The sequence below is a fragment of the Amborella trichopoda genome, chromosome 3 (assembly GCF_054954075.1).
Source record: "Amborella trichopoda isolate Santa Cruz 75 chromosome 3, AtrichopodaSantaCruz75HAP2 v2.0, whole genome shotgun sequence".
Lineage (NCBI taxonomy): Eukaryota > Viridiplantae > Streptophyta > Magnoliopsida > Amborellales > Amborellaceae > Amborella > Amborella trichopoda.
In genome coordinates this window covers 1,152,403-1,175,842 of record NC_142338.1, presented here as the reverse complement: position 1 = coordinate 1,175,842, position 23,440 = coordinate 1,152,403, and the positions used below count along the sequence as shown (strand labels likewise).

General features: G+C 33.7%; 1 protein-coding gene across 1 annotated transcript; it reads right to left on the bottom strand.

Moving 5' to 3' along the window:
• Positions 1-277: 277 nt before the first annotated feature.
• LOC18439672 (potassium transporter 26) lies at positions 278-6,195 on the bottom strand. Its single transcript, XM_006849830.4, has 9 exons — positions 6,076-6,195; positions 5,488-5,603; positions 5,154-5,376; positions 3,792-4,040; positions 3,621-3,671; positions 2,742-3,002; positions 2,370-2,422; positions 1,881-2,250; positions 278-1,455 (listed from the first exon to the last, which is right to left on the bottom strand). The coding sequence occupies exons 2-9, from the start codon at positions 5,599-5,601 to the stop codon at positions 611-613; spliced, it is 2,166 nt and encodes a 721-aa protein (XP_006849893.1). The 5' UTR covers positions 5,602-5,603; positions 6,076-6,195; the 3' UTR covers positions 278-610.
• Positions 6,196-23,440: the final 17,245 nt, after the last annotated feature.

Below are 23,440 nucleotides of genomic sequence, written 5' to 3'. Positions count from 1 at the left end.
TTGGGGTTATAGCACCCAAAGTCTAATGCAAAGAGGGAATGAGAGTTGTGAATCTACTATATGAAAACACAGCACCCCGACTGTCATGTCAACTTCAATGGCTGGCTGCAATTGCATAAGATCAACCATGAACTTCTTTTACATATCTTGCAGGTTGCAATTGGAGTGCGTTCCTTTATGTGATGCCCCCCAATCCCAAATAAGCGATATGTATAAACTTTGCCACTGAAAATTAAGAAAAATAATTCGTGCACAAAATTTAAAAAAAGGGGGGATAAAAAGAAGAAAAATAAGCTATGCTATTACCAAAAGGAAAAACTACAATTAACCAGTTCCATTCTACCACAACTTACTACAAGGAAGAAACAAAAATAGAAAAAAAAAAAAGAATAACAAAAACCCAAGTTCGGTAAAAGAGCAATACTTTAGGCTTAGGCTTCAAGTGGACAGCAAATGTAGAAGGCAATACTGCAAGGAAGATCCAAAAACAGAAAAAAAAAAAAAAAAAATAACAACAAAAACCCAAGTTTGAAAAAAGAGCATAGGCTTAGGCTTCAAGTGGAAGCCAATGTAGAAGGAAATATCCACAAGGAAACTAAGCATCATCTTCTCATATCTCATATTGCATCCCAACTTGCAGCGTCTTCGATGGCGGTATCCTCAGAGTTGAGATTGAGGACCTGAAGTTATTCTGAAGGAATCGATAAATCCCATCAATCACAAGCCGTTGACACCAACCAATCACGAGCTGCTGAAACCAACCCGTCTTCTCACTTGTCCTCAAAATTGTCCTCCCCATCACAAAGGTCACTGCTCTATCTTTTCCTGACTCTAACAATTGTAACTCCTCATGGCTCTCTGCCAGGTCCTTGAGCTTCTCAAGGACGGTTGCCACATACTCATCACCCTCCATGTTAGGATGGTCCATGTATCCATATTGCACCAAGCACCTATAAACCCCTTTTGGCCCTAACTTTCCAATAAGGAAGCGCTCCTCAGGTAAGACTGTAGTTATAGGGAGAATTCGGACCGTGACTAATACCATGATTTGGTGCAAAGAGCCTACATTTTGAACGTAGTGTCGAATTATGGGTGGGATACCATTCATGAGATCCGTGCAAAAGAAACAGACACCCGAAACACGAGAACTATTGAGATTGGAGGCGAGTTCTTGGAGATCGACCAAGCTCAACTTGTGCTCAACCTCATATTCATGTTTTTTGCTCCTCCCATAGGTCCATGACAACATGATTATGAGAAAAAATGCAGATACAGCAAAAGGAACCCAACCGCCCTGCGGCACCTTGTTGAGAAGAGATGTCATGTAGACACCCTCAATGGAAACAAAGACAAAGAAAAAGATGCTGATGAGCATGATGTTGGTGTCCCATATGACCAACATCACCACTGTCATCAAGCATGTGGTGATGAGCATGACCCAAATCACAGCAACCCCTGCAAAAAATACAAGAAATTCATAATCTATAGATACAATTCAACCTTTTTTTTCCTTCTCTTTTTTGTTTTTGTTAATTGTTATAGAAGTAAAGCAGTAAGAAGAGGAAGGGAAACGGATTTATTTGGATTCCCCTGAAGTGAAGTGAATTAAGTGAGATATCACGTCAAAATACTTAGACAATATGGGAAAATGGGGAATTTCAAAATAAAAAAGGCTTCCTATCAAATTACACAATTTACAATATGGGAAAGTGAGAATTAAAAAAATCCTTCTATCAATTACACAATTTTTCAATTTTAACAAATATCTTGAGAAACAAAACATAAGAATTAGAAAGGAATAAAAAAATTTAAGGCAAAAGAGAAGAAAAACTGTATTACAAGGTTAGAAACAAAGAGATAGAGAGAACGAGATGAATTACCGTATGCATTTCCTATTTCGACACCTCCCTTGAATCCAACGACGATTAGGATGCAGATGACCATGAGGAAGTAGTTCACCTCAGGGGAGTAGACCTGCCCCTCGTGCTTTGAAGAAGTGTGGAACATGTTAACTCGAGGGAAGCACCCTAGAGCCATGGATTGCCTTATGATGGAGAAGCTGGCTGATATCAAGGCCTGGCTCGCCACTATAGCCGCCAACGTCCCTATCACAAACATGGGCCAAAACACAGGGCTTGGCACGGAACTGTAGAAGGTGGTGCTTAAGTTCTGTGGGTTCTTTATCAAATACGCTGCCTCTCCTCCGTAAGTTAGGAGGAGGCAAGGATACACAATGCAAGAGAAGGCAATCTGCATAAATCAACCATCAATCAAACCCCAAGAACGAAACCTTAAACTCTCTCTCTCACTCTCTCTCTCTCTCTCTCTCTCTCTCATACACACATACTTAAGCTTGGTGTTATTCTTACCTGAATTCCTCGTTTGTTGAAGTGACCCAGATCAGCAAACATAGCCTCAGCACCTAGGGGCAAAATTGAGTAAACATAAGAACATTTTTTTTTTTGAATTCCCTCTTTCCTAATTATTTGGGTATTAGACAGTATGCAATTAACTCAGATAAATGTGATGAAACCTCTGAATTCAATTTATTTTTATTTTTTCATTTGTTTCTCCAGTTTTTTAAGATAAATGGGTGAAAAAGTGAACTTGGAAGCTTTAATCAAACAAAAGTTACAGCACATAACCCTGGCACTTAACTTATACTTTTCTAATAAAATGCAAAACCACCTCTACTGCGAAGTCAATCTCTCTCTCTCTATCACAAGGGAAGTTTCACTGACCTGTTATACACAAGACAGCTCCTCCAAGCATCTCCCATCCATGCTTATGGTTTCTAGTAAAGAAATAGTAAATGTAGTGTGGAGACAAAGCCTTGAATACCATAGGATAGTATGTGACTATATTGTAAACTCCAATTGCAGCCGTTGATCCAAACCACAAAAGCATGATGGGTGAGAAAGAGATGCTAACTTTGCTTGTCCCAAACCTTTGGAACAAAAAGAGCAAAACCAAGATGACCACAGAGAGGAGGACCACATCATCTGCCAAACCAGGAAAAAAAAAATCAAATTAAATAACATGACGAGTTTTATTTTAATCCACAATCTTAAGAGTTTGTGTCAAACAAATTTTGAATTTCATACATGTATTTATTTCGTTGTAAAAGACTCAAGATTAGTTATTCTAGGAAAATAATCTCTGAGTTGACACTATTTCGGCTGAAAAAATAATACTTTAACAAAATTTGATTTCAAGTTCATGACTGCCTAGATCCACTGTCCAATCAGCCATTCTTCTCAATTTCTCGTGGAGTGAAATTTCATAGGTATGAGTCAAGATAAAGTATCTCTTATTTCTCTTTTCAATAAAAGAAAGGACATGACGAGGATAAATACCTTCTTTAACTTCTATTCTAGTTTATTGAGAAGAATCACTACTGTTTCAAAGTGGCTTATGCTGCACTATAGGCCAGTTGGCTATAATCTTTTTCGCTTGTTTTAAAACTGAAAATCTCATTAAAAAACACAGAGTTGTGTAGATAATACTAAACACCAAAGGTTTATATAATCTTTTTCCCTTGTTTTGAAATTGAATATCTCTCTTAAAAGCAAATAGTTGTGCAGATAATACTAAATACCAAATTAAAGAGAAAAACTCACTTGTATCAATCTTTGGAGACCTTAACTGTATGCCTTGCACAGCAGAGAGCACTGCAAGGTAAACACAATGTGTTAATAGATGACAGTCAAATTGTTGAAAATTTAAACAGAGAAATAAGAGACATATGACTTGGTTAAATTTGTAGAGGTTTAGTAAGAGAAGTCTCGAACCAGAAATTGCGGGAGTTAGCGCTCCATCACCGATCACCATGCAGGTACCGAGCAAGACAATGAATGTGAGAAAGGATTGAGCCATGGAGCTCTTCTCCAACAACTTCTTGGCCATCTTGGACTGCAACGATCCTCCACTGTAATACTTCAAATTGGAATCAGTATCAAGCCTCTGGGTTTGGCCACTGATCCTCCTGTTCTTGAAGTTAATGTGCTGGTTCAACAAGGAATACAGAGCAAACGTTCCTCCTACAAAAATCACAAAAAAAAAGAAGGCGCAATAATTAGATGCTCCAAAATGAAATAAAAATAGGAAAAAGCTTATAAGGGTGCAGCCCTAAACAATCAGATTAAGGCGCATATAAAAAATTCATCATAGGAGGTTCTTTCAATGTTGAAAAACCTTAAATCCGAACATCTCGGCCTCAATATGTACGAACATGAGCAAAAATAAATTTTAATCCTTGAAAATAGCACGTCTTGTAATATATTATCTAAATCGTCAAGTTTCAAAATTTTTCAAGTGTTCATAGATCTGCTCGATCTACATTATTTTTATTCTTAAATTTTATAATTAGAGAATAAATAAAATTTTAAGGCTATCACAAGAATTTCTGATATTGAAACAACATATTACGGTACTATTTGAAGATGAGCTTTAAAGAAATTGTTTCAGGCCTCAGCCTCATACAAACCACACCCACAAAAATAAGATTAGATTCAAATGAACCAATTGTTGGAGCTAACTATGTGCTGGGCCTGGGTCTTGTGGTTTGCGGGCTCGGGCTTGCCCTCGGCCTAGGCAAGGTGTTGGGTTAAGGCCAATGCACCCGGTAGGGACCAAGGCTCTAGGGGTGAGTGGATCGGATCAAATCCGGATCTGGATCCAAATAATACCAATTGGATCTGGATCTAAATTCAATCTGGATCTGAATTATATCAATTGGATCTGGATCCAAATTGGATCTAGATCCAAATAGTAACATCAGATTGGGATTCAGATTACTATTTAAAAAATTGGATTGGATCTGGATCTGAATCCAGGTAGGATCCCGATCTGGATTTGGATCGATTATCCAAATCCAATCCAAATTTTAATTCGGACGTTTTGGGTACAAAACAGATACAAAATTTGAGTTTGGCATCCGGCGTGGGTCAATTCTCACCCTACTGGGCTCGGACCCGAGCTATAGGGCAAGTGTTCGGCAGCCCAATAGGGCAGGAGTTGGGGCCCGGGACCGAAAATCGACTTGTTAACCCAATGACCTGGACCCAATTGTCCTGGGACCCAACCCAAATTCGTGTTATCTAAGGGTACAAATTGGGTCTGGTGGACCTCTGCCCTCTCTCTCAATCTCTTACCTTCTCCATGGTCGTCCGCATGGAGAACGATGAACACGTATTTGAGCAAACCGATCATGGTTAAGGTCCAGAAAATCAGGCTGAAGATACCCAAGATGTCCTTCTCTCCAGGGTTCGAGAGAGAAACAGATGAGAAAACATAAAGAGGAGAAGTTCCGATATCTCCGTACACCACCCCAAGTGATTGATAAGCCAAGAACAGGTGTTGCAAGGACGCGAACTCCTGTAATTTTAAACAAATACTTCATTTAATAATTACCACACAATTCCTTAATGATCTAAGGAACAAACAGGGCCAATCCTTAAAACCCTAGAGAGTGAGATTTGAAAATACCTTGGGTTTTCTTGGATGAGGTTTATAATCATTTGAGAAGCTCAACGTACGGCCTACAGCTTTGTCCGTGACATTGGTTTCTCCTGCTTCCAAGTCCTCTGAGTCCGACGCCATATCTGCTACACCATCAAAAACTCATGAACCCAAACCCCTGTCTCTCTCTCTCTCTCTCTCTCAAAGAAAAGATGAACACAAAATATGAAGCTCTCAAGAGCGAGTAAACCATCGAATCTCTTCTTCAAAACCTTCTCTCTCTTACACACACAACAAGAGGATAAATACCAATTACGAAACTGTCAAGAATGAAAAAACCAACCTATAATTCTTCAAAACTCTCTCTCTCTCTCTCTCTCTCTCTCTCTCTCAAAACAGTAACAAAGCCTGAACAAACACTAAGGAAATAAGCCAAGCACTTCACCAAGAATGAAAGCACAAGGAAGAAGGAGTGAGTAAATAAGCAAAGGTTCCTACTGAAAACCTTTTCTCTGTGTCTCTCTCCCCCTCCCAAACAATCAAAATCATAAAAAAAAAAAACTTAAGAATTTCACAAACAATGAAGGCACACAGAATGGGGAGAGAGATAGTCACCTGGTTGAGAGAAACGAGGAGAGAGAGGCCTGGTCCAACCCCCAAGATCCTCAAACTTCTCTCAAGCGCCAACTCTTCCGACTCTCTTTCAAACCGTCTTCTAATTCTAATACCCTGCCCTTGCAGCGTTTCGACCTTCTATTTATGGTTTTCCAAGAGAGAGATGTTCTCCTTTGCCGCGTTTCAACCTTCTATTTATGGTTTTCCTAGAGAGAGATATATTCTCGTTTGCCGCGTTTCAACCTTATCTATTTACGGTTTTCCAAGATAAAGATATCTCTCTTTCCCTTAGAAAGAGAAAGATATTCTCGTTTCTTAGAGTCGGACAAGAAAGAGATACGCTAAATTCGGCCGTCAATGGTAATAAATCTTACCCGGGCAACCACTATTACGGCCAACTCATCCCTCTTTTCGAGGTAGAGAAAACATCTTCTCTTTCACCATCGTCGAATATGCAAATAATATTAGAGTTTTTTTAATTTTTTATTATTTTAATTTATTTTTTCTAAAAAATAAAAAATTAACTAGGATAATTAAAGGGATGGAAGATTTTGGTACGTATTGTTAAGCGTGCGGATTTTATAAAATAGATCAGGAATAATCAAAGATTATGTAAAAATGAGATAGATGTTTTGGAGAGGTTGTTGAGATTTAGAAAAAAAATAGGGAGATAAGGGGATGAGATTTATGTAGAAGTTGAAAAGAGAAAGAGATAAGGGACAATGGTATAAAACTTTTTAGAGAGATAAGATGGTTTATTTATTATGGGTTTTTTATTTGTTTATTTTTTTGTAAAGTTTATTTAAAGGGAAGAAGTCACTTCATGGTAAAATAGTGAATGAGTTGAATAGAATTTGGGTTGATGAAAAGAATATTTTTGAGATGGATTCTTTTTTACACCTTGAGAGATGATTTTTTTTGTTTTTTTTTTTTTCTCCCGAAAAGAGATGGTATATTTTTTCAAATTTTTTTTTTTTTTGGGTTTTATTTTCTCCTTCATCAAAAAGAAAAAGAATGTGTGTTTTTCTTTCACTTAATGCTTTTAGCGGATCGTTTACTACTAAGTCCATTTTTTACTATTGGACAAATTCCTCAAGTAGTTTTCTTCACGTTCTTTGACATAACGTCGATTCTAGGACGAGTTGGAAGGGAAATTCCGATTCTGATCCTTTTATTTGAGTTTTCAATAATAACATGATAATGATAAATATTATATATGTAAATTGTTCGTGTACATGATAAGATAGAAAATTAAGTGTACATGATAAGATAGAAAATTAATCAGCGGCATAATCTTAATGATATATATTATATATGTAAATTGTACTTGCACGTGATAAGATAAAAAATTAATCAGCGGCTTCGCATAATCTTTGGACTTCATGTTCCTACTTCTAGCTTCGCGACGCTAAAACACACCGTTTGTTTTACTCGTCTTATATTGTAGAATAAAGCGGCATAGCAGCAGAACTCGTACTTGTTTATCAAGTTATTAATTAACATTAATGGCTCTTGATTTTTATGGACCATTATTAATTTTGAGTGAATAAATCCTGAAACTTTATCTAAAATACAAAATAATGCTATTTTGGAATGCAATTATACAGAAGATCGGTCGACCCTCGTTTTTTTATTTTTTCAATACCTCTCATGAGAATGGCATCTTCAAACCCTATTTTAATTTTAATTTTAATTTTTTTTGTTAGTAGGCTAATGCCCCAAGCTTTAGGACCAACATCCACACGATCTTAGGATTGTTCTAAGATTAGAATCCTCGGACCGCCCTGTGGACTATAAGTAGGCCTCAGTTCTTGAGTGGTTTGAGGTCCCATCCTCGAACCGCAAAGTATTTATTATTTATTAAGAAAAACATCAGTATGAGGATGGGGACCTCAGACTGCTCTCTAGACAGAGCAGAAACTTAGTTCCATGGCAATCCGAGGTCCTCTTCCTCAAACCGCTCTTTATTTCTTATTTTTAAGAAAAACAATGGCTGATGATGGGGACATCGGACTGCTCTATTAAGGTTTTGTTGTGTTCATAGGTCGGTCTTAGGATTTTAACCTCGGACCACCTGTGCACCGCCCCTAAAGCTTCAAGTACTGGACTACTAATGAAAAAATTAAACAAATTAAAAAAAAATAAAATGCTTTCTGATGATGGAATACTTTGACTAAGGAGCAATTTTGAAAAAAAATAAAAAAATACAGTTGACCGACCCTCTTTATAATTTTCACCTATAATCGAATCATTTCGTATTTTAAATAATTATTTAGGGTCCGTGTGTAATTTATTCCTTTTTTTCCAGTACATAAAGAGTAAAATTTGGAAACTTTCCGATTATGGTTAGCCAATAGTTTCTTATTAAGGTTAGTGAATAGTTGAAGATATTACATTCCCAAAATTTTGGATGCTAAAATTACTCTCACATCGGGTTTTATTCAAGGGAGTAAATTCACAGTACACATCTACAAGAGCATGATATCTTTTGGCTTCATGGCCGTGTGTGTATTTTTCGGGTTCAAAATGGCTTTAATTTCTAAAAAATGGTTCAAAATTTCAAGTCATGAACAGATACATAGAAAAAATTGGAATTAGAGTTCTGACCTCTTTAAAGTTTATATTAGGTTACAACCTTGTTTCTTAGCAAAATTTTTGAAGAATTTGCATTAGAGTAGAGAGGGAAATACATGAGAAAGAAAAATTTGAGAGAGAGAAAGCAGCAAAGTTCAAGAGAGGAAGTGTGAGCGTGGGAAGGCGCTAAAAAGTAGAGATCCGTGAGAGAGCAAGGGTGAGTTTGTTATGTGGAATCTCTTAAAAAAAAAAATAACATAAATTGAAGTGTCTCACAACAATCAATAAATTTTATAATGAACTTTGTGCCCAATTAATGATACATCTTCAACCACGTGATTTTATATCTAATAGTAAATAGAGATTGTGACTTTCTTGTTGAAAAGAAATTATCTCATCGTATATATTTTTTTGATTTATTTAGTATTTATTTATAGGATAATTAATAATAAAAGAGAAAATTTATATAGAGACTTGAAATAACTAGTTATTTATTTACCTATTTATTTTGTATTTATAGGATGGTTAAAATTTGTTTATATCTCAGGGCATTATATAGTACAAAATCGAGTTTTTATATTTATATCTTTAACCATTATTCAAAAGGTTTAATCTCGACCTACTACTTTTTCCTTTTTTTTTTCTCTAAAAAAAAACTTTCAAACTTTTTTTTTTTTTTTTGTGAAAGGGACTTTTTTTTCTTTTTTTTTTTATCCGAATTAAAACTTGGGACTTTTTTTTTTTTTTTTTTGTAGAAAGGACTCTTTAGAGATAAACTACCTTGTAAAACGGTTTGAAAGTTTCGACTTTCGAACCGCTCAACCTTCAAACCGCTTTAACTACCCCAAAAGAAAGTGTGGTAAGGAACTCAAAAGCTATTTCCTCGAACAACTTAATCAACATATTTTTCTTGGGGTTTTGAGCGGATTGAAGGTCCAAACGTTCAAATCACGTATGTTAAGAATGGCCATTACATAGCATTGTGGATGGTTCTATTTTTAATTTTTTAATCCAATTAACAAAGGGTTCTAAAGTTCTACTTATTCTTCAGTTATCTACGTACTTTGTTCATTTAGGAACAATTTGAAACTGCAAGTTTATGGTATTATTTTTAAATATTATGACTCAAGAAAGTCTTTTTTCTTTTCTTTTTTTTTTTGTATAAATTTTTGTCTTTAAACTATTATAACGAAAAGGGCCTAAGATAGGCTGTTATTACTCAGAAGGGCAAGTCCCTTGAATTTTTTATTTGTTGAAAAATTTACCCCCGTTCCAATTTTTTAATCATTAGACGGTTTGGTAATATCAATTGCCTATTTAGACCTCATTTTTTTTAAGTTTAAAACGGTCTAACCTCATTTATAACTCATTTTTTTAAATGTTTAAGGCAGACAATAAACTGCATTTAGAACTCGTTTTTTAAGGATTAAGACGCCGTATTTAGACCTCGATTTTTAAGGTTTTTCTTCTTTTCACCCCTTAAATAGAAGGTGAACATTTCAAGGAGTTTCTCCTCATACATTACGCCCCCCTCTTTCGGGATTTGAATGTAAATTTCCATTCAAAGCTATATTATTATTCCATGCAAGAGAGAAAGATAGTCAACACATAAAAGAAAGAGACCCAACGTCTAAGATTAGAAAGGGTGGGTAGGCCCGACCTGTTGCCACCCTGTTGGGCTGGGTAGGCCCCAGCCTTTGTCATCTTAGGGCCATCCATGTTTGGACTTGGCCAAGGCTCAGCTTTGCTCAATGCTAGGTTAAATACAACAAAAGAAAAAAAAAAAAAAAGGCAAAGACTTGCCGAACCTATCAAATCCTTGGTCTAGCCCAACTCGACCTTGCCCTCGAGTTGTGGTAGCCTGGTCCCAGGTTAGCCATTGAATCATATTTTGTGGGCCAAACCCTTGTTTTTTAAGACCGGGCTGGGCCAACCAACCCATTTTTAGCCTTACAAATTCATATCATTAGTAGGCACATTGTCATACCGGCACAGCCTTTATCCCCATCGGGCTGGCCCAGACGAATATGGCTGAGCCGACGTTCAAAAAAGAAAAGAAAAAATAAAAAGAAAAAGAGGGTCAAATCGGCTGTATCGGTATCACACCAGCACAAGCCTAGCCCAGCCCTCAGGCCACAATTTAGCCCTACTTTTTTAGGGCGGTCCACCCGCCCATTAGCATGCAAGTTGCCAAGTCCTTTTGAGCCGATGAGTTGACAATCCATGCTTGCCAAGTTCCAAGTTTATACAAGAAGAGGGGTAGAGAGAGAAGAGGGAGAGAGAGAGAAGGCAGTTAGCATAAGATTGAAGCCTCATATTAAAAAGGGGTTGTGTACAAAAAGACCATTTAGCTCTTGTGCATGAAAGTGAGGAGTCATTCTCACTCATTAGATATCAAATCGAATACCTTGGGGTGAGTCATGAAGTCCGAGAAATATTTTTTGTGTCTATTCGTCTGAGTTGTAAATGCAGTTTCAACATTATAAATCTCTACTTTCTAAAAAAACTAAGTTTGTTTCATATAATGATATTTTGAAGTTCTAGAAAGGGTGGGGATTTGGTGGATCTATAAACACTTGAAAATAGATAGTTCAAATAAAGTGTTATAAAATATATTATTACGCCTTTATGTCTTTTTTTTTTTCAAATCTAATTATCGAGGCAAAAATGATTCATTTGAGAGCTTTTTGATACTTAGTTTTGCTTTTGATTATAGAGCCTAGGCCTCTAATAAAATTTTCCCTGCAAGTAAAGGAATTTATCAATTGCAAAAATCAAAATTGTGAAGAAACTGTGAACTTGACTAAAAACTCTTGAAGGGGAAAGAAAGAAGGTTTGACTTTGCTTTTGTTGCTGAGCTGCAAAGGGCGTGACATATTTGACTTTTTTATTGTCTTTTCTCTCTTTGCTTTGTAGAAAATTCTCTTTCACATATGATTTGTATATATAATTGTTACAAAATAATAAGTTATAAATGAAGATAAAGAAATGATTTAAAGAAGAACAAGAAGCAGAAGAAGAAAAATAAATGATTAGGTTATAAAGGAAGATAAAAAAAGAGACTATTATCAACCCTAATAAATTAATAAACAACCACAAATGGCATTTCCCCTATAGAGACATTATTTGTTAGAAATATGACCTATCGAGCCATTTTTTTATGAAAATTTATTTTTCAATAATGATACAAAAACCATATACTTGGATCATTTTAAGCTTTATTAGGATGTTGCACTGAGGGAAAACCCAGTGTTATTAGAGGGAACACTCATTGTTGTGTTTGGATTTCTTATTTAAATTGTTTTTCCTATAGTATAGATATACAAAGTTTATTTAATTTTTAAATATCTTTTATAAAATTATAAAAATTCTTGGACAACATCCTACTATGTGAGTCATTACTAGACTAAAGACAAATTTAGCTACACTCATTACATTATTTGCTAGGTAACCTTTGTGTTTATTTCATAAAATATTTTTGTAAGTAGGGTTTGGGTGTATATGAGGAGGCAACTATTGAAGTCCACCCATAAACAACCACAATTGACAGTACCCCTATAGAGGCATTATTGGCAAGATAACCTTAGTATAGAGGCATTATTTGCAAGATAACCTTAGTGTTTATTTTGTAAAATATTTTTTTAAGTAGGGTTTAGGTGCATATGAGGAGGCAACTATTGAAGTCCACCCCTCTTAAAAATCAACTCAAAGATGGACTTTGGATCTAAAATTATAGATGTATATCATATGTATCACTACACTCATCAATCTAAAAGAGAAAAAAAATTCTCAAGACCGAAGGTGCATTATTTTGTAGTTTTCTTAAGATTGTGAATTTCAATTCTTCTAATATCACTATACATGCACAATTTTTGGAACTCCAAAATCATGGAACTGAAGCAAAAAATGGATTCACATTTATTTGAAATGTGTTTTAGGCCCTAAATCCCTTGAAACGAGTGCGGACTCATGAGATACTTTTCTCTTTTTATTTTTATTTTTAAAAAAATACATCAACATCACCACCAAAATATTTTTTCAATTAATTGGGGTCAGCTTAAAAAATAATAATAATAATAAATTAAAAAAATAAATAAAATTAAAAAATTAAAAAATTAAAAAAAAAAAAAAAAGAAAAAAGAAAAAGGTACAACGTTTATAAAAAGTGATGCTAAAACACATCTATTATTCACCAACTATAACATTTTCTCGCATGGTCCAGGTGATCTTGCATAATAAAGTGATAGCATCATGATCACTAATATTATCTAAAGATACGTTGACTCGCTTATATATTTAAGCTAATAGTTTTTTTTCTATTCTTTAACGACTAAGAATATATTATGTACAATGAATTGGCTTAGAAATAATCGCTCTTATAATTTGTTTATAGAAGAGGTTCTTTGATTTGACAATTATTGGAGACAGAATGAGGGAAGGGGATGTATTCTAATCTTTGATGAAGACAAAATTAATAATAATAATTGATATAGAAATGTACATAATAAAATCATTCAATTTTGATATTTGATATAAGGAAGTCACAGACTATTAAATGTGAGATTGATTGGTTAGGAACAGGTCATACACTTAGCATAAAGCCCGAAATAAAATTTCTCAAACTATATAACTTTTGTGTTGTCAGATTTAATGATATCAAAAGTGAATAGTTTTATAATATACCACCCCGATTGATACATATATCTTGTACTCAGAAAGTTAGCCAAAAAAGAAGAAGAAGAAAGCATGTCTTATATTATTTTAAAGTTAATCTTGACACATTTTAAACTAATTGGACTTGGATTTATCATCACACACATAGGCGAATACTAGAGAGAGAGAGAGAGAGAGAGCTTACTTCGACTTGGATTGTTGGTTAGGTGGATTGCTCGAATTTTCTCAAACAAATAGAGAAAGGAATGATTTGGAACTATCCAAAGATAATTATAAAAAATGTTTAATGACTGAAGTTTGATCCTTAAATAATGTAAACCTAAAAAATAATTACCTGTTCAACCCAAATAAATCACCAAATTTGCCTATAATTTGGCATATAAATGGAAAAAGACATCTTGGCGGCAGTAATTTCTATCTGACTTCAAAAAATAATATATGAGATATTTTTTATCTATTATTCTCATTACTTTACAAATAAAGATCTATTTGGATGACAATTAATTTTATCTGATATTGATGGTCTTGTTTAAAATCAATATACTCTAGATAACAATTATTTGGTGCATATATTATTTTACAAATAAATTCCAAGGAATATTTTAAATTTTTTGAAAATTTTCTTGTATTTTTTTGGCTATTTTTAAAATATAGGATTTTCAAAAAATTACTTTGAATATAGTAAAAACAAATTTTGAAAAGATGAACTAATATTTAAAGAGATTGTATAACATAAGACTATTTACCTTTGATACAACGAGGTCACAATTACTTGTAACCATCAAATGTGATTACTCGTAACCATCCAATGTGAAATTTGATAACTTAGTGTATCACAAAATTAAAAAAAAAAAAAGAACTTTGAGCTTGATCAATAAAATAAATACAGCTGCCTTATTTTACATCCCATGGTTAAGATTAATTGTGACCATCTTATATAAAAAATAAATCGATCTCATTGTATAAATCTGTCATTATCATAGATGAATTCATTCTTGATTAACTTCATTGAAACAACATATTATCAATAATAATCAACACATCTAAACACCGTCAAAATTTTATCCTGATTATTTTGTAGTAACTTATAGGTGAATTATTACTCTCTTTTATTGTTATCTTGTAACACGTGAATTGTTTTTCATTGTAGTTATGATTTTCCTAAGTAAATTATTATTGGTTAGTAGAATTTTAAAAAATTGTATTTAATTTTTGTTCCATTATTGATTGTTGACTTATATAGTAGGTCCAAATCCCGCCCTCGCCCTCCTTCGGCGGGTACCATGTATTCTTGAGATTCGAAAAGTGGAATTATTTGACTCTCTAACCCTCTAGCTCTCACACCACTTTTCAATGCTCACATTCTTGCAATGAAAACCTCTCTTGAGAACCAGTTTTCAACTCTTTACATTTTTTGGAGTGAAAAGCTCTCTCTCTCTCTCTAAAACCAGCTTTCAAATGAAAATCTCTCTCTCCTCTTTCTCACACACACGCACATGCACACAACGCACACTCACAGCGGTGGCAATGGACTCAAACCTGAACCCGTCAGGGAGTATGAGTCTAGCATTTGGATCCGATAGGTTGGGTTAGGGTTCAAAACTTGAACCCGAATAGAATACTATATGGGTCTCGGTCCAACTGGACCCAACTCGTACCCATAAACCATTATAGATAAAATACTTTACTTAAGCCCTATTAATTTGGGTGTACTAAGTCGTATATAATTAAAACTAGTATTCATCTTTAGCTATTAAACGACAAATCATATGGCTTGAAATCTAATAGCAGGTGATTGTGACATTGTTCCCAATAATTTAGGTATATGATGATAAAAAAAAAAAAAAATGAACTCATAGTGAGTGTGACAATGGACCTGAGACTCGATGGGTACAAATATAAATTTCAGGTCCAAAACCTAGACTCAAATCTATTCAGGCCTGAATCCAGATCTGAGTCTAGCCGGACCTGATCCATAGCTGACCCGTTGCTACCACTACACACTCAAAAACCTGATCCCAGTCCTCACATACTTAGAAAGACTCTCTCTCCCTCTCTTTCTTTGTAATGAGTGTTGAGTGTGAAAGCATTTTTCTCCCCTTGCGCTTCTCTTGTTCCTAGGCCCACTTCAAGCACTCTCTCGTAGTCTTACCATCCCATCAAATGAAAAACTTAACATTCGTGTCCAGCACGTCCCTTGAAGCCCAACAATTTTGACTGCCAAAACTAGAAGTCCCTTATGTCTTGGGAGAGTGGAAAATTAAGGGACATGTGCCCATTTAATGGTCGGCAAATATTCATCTTCGTCATCATCGTGGTCATCGTCTTCGTCATCCGTTTTGAGCCGGTGTTAAAAAAATCCACTTCGCCACGTTACTCGGCCTTTATACGAGCCGAGTTATTCAGGCTAATGCGAATAACTCGCTTTAGTACAGTTTAAATTAAAAAAAAAAAAATCAACATAAAATAAAATAAATAAATATATATATATATATATATATATATATTTGCTTTTTTGTTTTTACGACATTGATGATTTTTGTTCAAATCCTTAGCCTCTCATTTTCGATTTTTGTTCAAAACAATCAAAGTAAACAGCACCTTCAAATAGTATCGAGAAATATGGTTTCAATGCTGAAAAACCTTGTGATAGCCTTAAAATATATTTTCATTTTTAATTATAAAATTTAAAAATTCGAAAATAGTATAAATCGAGTGGATCTATAAAAATCTTGAAAATTGACGGTCCAAAAATACATTACAAAATGCATTATTTCCAAAACTTGAAATCCATTTTTTTCTTATGTCCATGCATCTTGAGGTATGGTCAATATGAGGGTATTTGAGCATCAAAACGACATTTTCTAGTACAATTTTTTGAGTTGTGCCCTAATTTGATTGTTTAGAGCCTCACACTTATACAAAATTTTTTCTTTTTAAAAAGATAATACAGGAATAGAATATACTTTTATTTACAAATAAATTTTGGTGGTGTGTTGGTTAAAGTGGTAAGCTCTTAAAATGCCATTTTGTAAGCAGGCTTAGGAAAAAAATAAATTGTTTAAACCAAAGGAAGGCATATGCTTTTTATCTCCCGATTTTCTTAAAAAAGAAAAAAAGAAAAAAAAAAGAAAAAATGTTTAAATAAATGGAAGGTAGATGATTAAAGAGGGATCTAACCCCGACCAACATGAACCATAAGAATGCACACAAACCAAAGTTTACTTGAATGTTCATGTTAAGTTTAAACAATAAGAAGGCAGATGCATTTGACTCCCAGTTTTTCTTTTCTTTTTAAAAAAAAAGAACAAAAAAAAAAAAGAGAAAAAGTTTTAGACAAAGGGAAGGCAAATAATTAAAGAGGGATCCGAACTCTCACCATCATAAACCATAAGAATGCATACAAACCAAAGCTTACTTGAATGTTCATGTTAAAAATTGGCATATTAGTAATGCGTGTACAATGTATTCAAGGCAAACTCGTCTTGCCCATTCGGCGAGTCCGAATAGTCATGGTTGAATCTCAAAACAGTGTTTTAAACTTTATTCCAACTATTTGAGGTAATATTCTCAATCCAGTTAACTTTTTAAAATCCTAGATGTAATGTTTTATAACTCGGATTGGAGGCTGGATCGTTGGCCCACTAGACTAATAAGGATCAACAATTTTTTAAAGGAAAAAGTTTATATAAGATTGCAACCTTAAAAATATAGAATTAAGGATGCACATAAAAAATCCATCGGAAAATATTGTTTTAATGTTGAAAAACCCTCTAACATGTATGAATATATATATATATTTAAGTAATGATCCTATTGGACCCTCTCCCACCTATGTGTGTAGGACTTCAAAGAATCATCATTAAAGTTGGCACGGATCTCTAAAAAAGTTATCACATGGGTGTTGGACTTCACTTTTCTATAGATCCGTACTAATTTAATAGTGATCTTTTGGGGTCCTACACACATGGGTGGGAGAGGGTCCTATAGGACCATTTATCTATATATATGAAAAAGTCTTCCCAACGGCTATAGGCGAAAATAAATAGTGATTTCGCTTACCCTCATCACCGTCTAAAGTTGATCGCACGGTCACGATTGTCCGGTAGTGTTTAATTTTTTATTTTTTTCTACAAATTAGAATGATCTAAAATTTGGAGCGTGTATACATCTTAGTGAGGCGCACCTAATAAAAATATAAAAACATAAAAACATAATAATTCCAAAAAAAAATTAACCAAAATACCCCTGAAACTTTTTGGGGGTATTTTAATTTATTTCACGTAAAATATTTTTTTTGATATTTTTAATAGATTCACCTATTTTTGATGAACACACGCTCAAAATTTAAGATCATTCCGATTTATAGAAAAACAATAAAAAATAAAACACTACCAGACAATCGTGACCATGCGATGAACTTTGATTGTGATTAGGGTAGGTGAAATCACTATTCATTTTCACCTATAGGCTTTTTTTAGTATCTTCCATATATCAAAAATTTGGATTTTGGAGCGTGTGTTCATCAAAAATAGGTGAATCTACGAAAAATATCAGAAAAATAATTTACATAAAATAAACTGACCAAAATACCCCTAAAAAGTTTCGGAGGTATTTTGGTCAATTTTTTCATGAATTATTATTTTTATATATTTTTATTAGGTGCGCCTAACTAAGATGTACAACACTCTAAATTTCAGTTCATTTTGATTTGTAGAAAAAAAAAATGAAAATGAAATACTACCGAACAATGGTAACCGTGCGATAAACTTTGGACGGTAATGATGGTAAACGAAATCACTGTTCATTTTCGCCTAGTCGTTGGGAATAATTTTCCATACATATATAAGATTTTGAGTACCTGAAATCGTGCATCTTGCAACACATTATCTAGATCATCCATTTTCAAGGATTTCATATGTTTATAGATCTACTTGATTTTATTGAAGTTTAAAATTTTATATTTAGATATGAAAATAGATTCTGAAATAATCATAAGAATTTTTTACCCCAAAATTATGTGATGTGATAAAATTTAGCTTAATTGAATTGTTTAAGGTTCCAACCTTATAGAAACCACACCCATTTTTAAAACACTGTTTGAATAATAGAGGAGAAGTGTTTAAGTGTCCGGCCTCCACTAGACTGATCCGTAGTGGCGATTTTTAGAAGAATGATAGAGTGGAAGTATTTTACAGCGCGCATGGTCGATGGGATACCATGGAGGTCCACATGTTACGTTTATCCTCCACTATTGATTGTCAAGAAAGGATGGTGGATGTATTTGTTCCCTTTGTACACCATATAGTCCATGGCATTGTCAGTTGATACCATTCTTGTTCGCCATGGAAAGATGGGATGATCATTACGAGTCTATAAGTCCGTGTGTCTATAGCAGTCAAATTACTTGCCCGAGTTACTTGGGCTCGGGCCCTTGCCGAGCCGAATAGTTCCGAGTTGGGTATCCAACACGGAGATATTAAACAAAATTTTAAAAAATCATAAAAATTTTAAAAACTAAAAAGAATTTATTTTAGATATTTTTTAATGTTTTATATCATTTTGGCAAAGATTAGACAGTATTTTGCCCTTATTTTTATATTTTTCCATCCTTTTCTTAGATTATTTCAAAAATATCCCCCAGTTAGAAGTTGATTTTTTTTGAAATCTATTTCTTTACCACTTTTTTAATATCATTTTGAAGTGTTTTCCTTAATCTTATTTTAAACATACATTTCCTTTTTTTTTTGGTTTTTTAATAAGTTTTTTAGCCGTTTTTTTTTTTTTTTGCTGCTTCAGTTTTCTAAACTAATCGGCCGAGTTACTCAAACTTGTCCCGAGTAATTGACTTGGGCTAGGACCGATTACTCGGTCCGAGTCACACTTTCTACCACTAGTGTGTGTGTAAGACACGGTTTCTATGAGTCCATGTAGAAATGAGTCACCTCTTAAAAATCTATTTTTGAGATGGATTTTTTGACCTAATTTTTAAGGACATGTAATCTCTAACGTGGAGATCATGAATATGAATAAATACATAAATTATGAAAATTAAAAATAATTATTCTATTAAGAAAACATTTGGACCGGTAGTTTCAATTGGTTTTAGATGGACCACCAATTTGCATCCATCTTTAAGATGGATGCCTTATACCTCAGGGACCGCAAATGTAGAAATGTAGTCCTCGCCGCATCAAACAATTTTTAACTTCTATATCCCCATACCCCTTATTTTTAACTTATATATATATATATATATATATATATATATATATATATATATATATATATATATATATATATATATATAGGGAAAAGATAGGATTAGCCCTCTAGCTTATATGAACAAAAGAGCTCAAAGATCCAGATTGAATCTGGACCGATTTGACGATCACGGATATCTGATAGTGTTTAAATTTTAGTTTTTTTTTTTCTACAGATCCAAATTACTTGAAATTTTAAGTTTGTGTTCTTCTCATAAAGGCGCACTTAATAAAAAATATAAAAAAAAATTATCCATGAAAAATAAAATGATCAAAATACCCCTAGAATCTTTTCAAGGGTATTTTAGGTAAAATATTTGTTTGATATTTTTTGAAAATTCACCCATTTTGATGAACATACGCCTAAAATTTCAATTGATTTGTATTTGTATAAAAAAAACTAAAATTAAAATACTATTGGACATCCATGATCGTTAGATCGGCCCAGAATCAATCTGGGACGTTGGACTCATATGTTTATATGAGATAGAAGGCTAATCCCATCTTTTCTCATATATATATATATATATATATATATATATATATATATATATATATATATATATATATACAACCCAGATTCAATCTGGGCCGATTTGATGATCACAGATGTCCGGTAGTGTTTGAATTTTATTTTATTTTTCTACATATCTAAATCACTTGAAATTTTAGGTGTGCGTTTATAAAAAATAAGTGAATCTTTGAAAAATATAAAAAAAATATTTTACATGAAATAAATGGATCAAAATACCCCCGAAAAGATTCGGGGGTATTTTAGTTATTTTCGTGAATAATTTTTTTTATATTTTTATTAGGTGTGCCTCGATGAGAAGAACACACACCTAAAATTTTAAGTGATTTGGATTTGTAGAAAAAATAATAATTTAAGTACTACTGGACATCAGTGATCGTCAAATTGGTCTTGATTCAATCTAGCCCTCTGTGATCGTTACGGCCCATATTCAATCTGGACCATTGGGCACATATGCTAGAAAAAAGGTAAAAGTTTGAGAGATGGGAAATTGGTGGTTTTGGGTAGGGAAGATGATGATGTCGAGAAGAGGGCACAGCCGTAATTCTCTTGAAGTTGTACGACACCAGTGTTCCACTCTCTCTATTGGTGGGAATGGGTTGTAGAAGCTCATCACTCCGCAACTTCCTCTATGCCTAACCATAAGCACAAATTGGTTAGATATTCCTTCCTACCACCTTACACCCAAAAAAATCGAATTTCTCTCTCATGGCTTTCAAAATAAACAAAGGGGATGGATACAAATCAAAAGTAGGGAAATTTATCTCAGTTACGGATTTAACAGCGAGGCTTACCGGTTTTGCCCTGTTCTCATTTTTTCACCCCCAAAATTTTAAAAATCGAAAATTTCTGTCTGCACCAATGCGCTGGCGTCACACCTTCTTTCTCTATCCAGAACAACAAATATTCTCTCTCTCCAAAACCAACTCGATTAGCGTTTCTTCTCTCTTTAAAACACACATGTATTTAGAGAGAGGATCTCCGTCTCACACGTGGTGATGGAATCATTGACTTGCTGGTCCTAAGAGCTCACGACGTTCGCATGTACTGAATTGAAGTAGTTAGTGCTTCCAAGCCAGTGGAGAGAGAGAGTGAGGAGAAAGAGACGGCTATTTCCAAGGGAGTGGAGAGAGAGATGAGAGAAATCATGCATAGGGGAATTTCTATGTAACTTTAGGATTGATAGAGAGAAATGGAGTTTTGAGAGAGAAAAAAAAGATCGGATAGGGTGTCATTTTAATTTCTTTTTTATAAAAAATTTATGGTTAAAAGGGTCTACGGAGTTGTAAGAAAGAAAAGATGAAGACTTTTTATTTACAAGTAATATCTTCATTTCTTGGATCTTATTAGATATAAAAGTTAAAAATAGGGGATAAAGGGATATTTTACCATTCATATATATATATATATATATATATATATATATAAAATAGCTTCTACCAGCACACTTCGTGTAAATAATAAAAAAGAAGTTACTATTGATATTATCGAAAAACAAATCAAAAATTGAAACATCCCAAAAGTTTGTATAACAGATGTTTATAAAAAGGGGACTCTTGATTTCAAAAGTAGCTTCTCAATTAAAACTATTGAGAAACTTATTTATGTCATGGAAACTCAAGAGAGTTTCCATCTCCTATCATCAAGGATGGTTGCAAAACATAAAAGAAAATATTTTAACTATCTACATAGTGACTTAGTCTAGATAACTGTCAAACTCTTAACCAAAACATGGTTAAACAACTATGTTTTGCTTTGCTTAAGGGATAACAGACATAGAAGGTTCACCGATTCTTTATTAGGAATCGTCGAATCAACTATTTAAAGTGGTCTTATATATTTTAATTGCTTTTCGATTTTTTCGGTAGTCTTATCTGATCCAAATCTTTTGAAAGTTTTAACTTTGAATCTAAAAACTCAATATTTTGATATGGATTCTGGATCTCAAAAGGAAGCAGTATTATTCAAACCACCACCCAGTATAGAAGCAAGAAAATTCAGTCTGCAAGGAATAAAGAAAAAAGAAGATAATAAAGAATTGGTTGATGAGTTAGTCAAAAGACTTGCAAAACTGAATATTAATGAGAAGGGAAAACCTCTCATCGAGGAGCTACAAGTCTTAAAAAAAGATCAGAATTATACAAACCAATAAATTTCTAAGATCGAAAATGCTTTTAAAATAGAAAGCTTCGATCTTAACAGAATAGATTATGGGAGGAAAACTAGGCCAGTTGCCCAAACTAGAATGTGTTATCCTAGACCCACTCCTGTTGATCTCCAAATAGAAGAAGATCTTATTTCTAGTTCTGTGTCATATTCAGGAAGGTCAATTGTAAATTGGAATATAGATGGCTTGTCTGAAAATCAGATCCTTGATCTTATGAAACACATGACAATGTATGCCACCGCTTGTAAAGCAAGTGAAACAAAGATCATGAAATTGCCAAAACTATCATATGTGGCCTTACAGGATGGCTTAGGATGAGACTGCAAATGATCAAATCCTAAATGTTACTAAACAATGGATTATTAAAACTGAAGTCGGTCCTGGACAGGTCGACGAGGGTGATGCAGTTAATACATTGATCTACACTATCACCCTTTACTTTGTTGGAAGTACGACTCTCTTAGCCAATAAATCAGAAGATCTGTTTTCAAATTTACATTGCCCAATACTTTCTCATTTTAAATGGTATAAAGATGTTTTCTACTCTAGATTATTATATAGAAAAGATAGTAAGGCAGATCATTAAAAGTAAAAATTCATAGCTAGACTTCCCCATCTTTTGCTGAAAAGGTTAAAACAGGGGTGAAAAATAAGCATGGAGGAATTATTCCCTATTCCCTTTATACCTTAGGCGAATGATCAGCAGAAATCTGTGCTGAATGTCTTTTTTTGTGCACAGACCTGAAACTCTGAAGACAATTAGAAAAACAAAGAATGACAGGAAAGAAAGAACTAGGAAGACAATTAAAAAAACAAAGAATGACAGGGAAGAAAGAACTAGGAGACTTTTGTGAATAATTTGGGTATAATACTTTACCCTCTTTTAAATCCTCTCACAAAGAAAAATACAAGAATTTACAAAAGTCAAAATTTAAACAATCGCAGAGAAGAAAACAAATATTTCCTAAAAGATTTATGCAAGATCACTCTTTCAAACAAAAGGGAAAAGAAATATACCTATTATTATAACTGCGGGAAGGTAGGTCATTATAAAAATAAATGCAGAGTTAAAAAGAAAATCAATGTGCTCGAAATCAACGACGATATCAAAAAATAATTATTTCATATTCTCTTAGTGAATAGAGATGATTCTGA

Excerpts from the sequence above, each read along its gene's own strand:
- LOC18439672 (XM_006849830.4), bottom strand. The coding sequence starts at position 5,601 with ATGGCGTCGGACTCAGAGGACTTGGAAGCAGGAGAAACCAATGTCACG. Across the intron at positions 4,041-5,153 it reads TGCGGACGACCATGGAGAAG|GAGGAACGTTTGCTCTGTAT; the intron begins GTAAGAGATTGA and ends TGATTTTTGTAG. Across the intron at positions 3,672-3,791 it reads GCTAACTCCCGCAATTTCTG|TGCTCTCTGCTGTGCAAGGC; the intron begins GTTCGAGACTTC and ends TTTACCTTGCAG.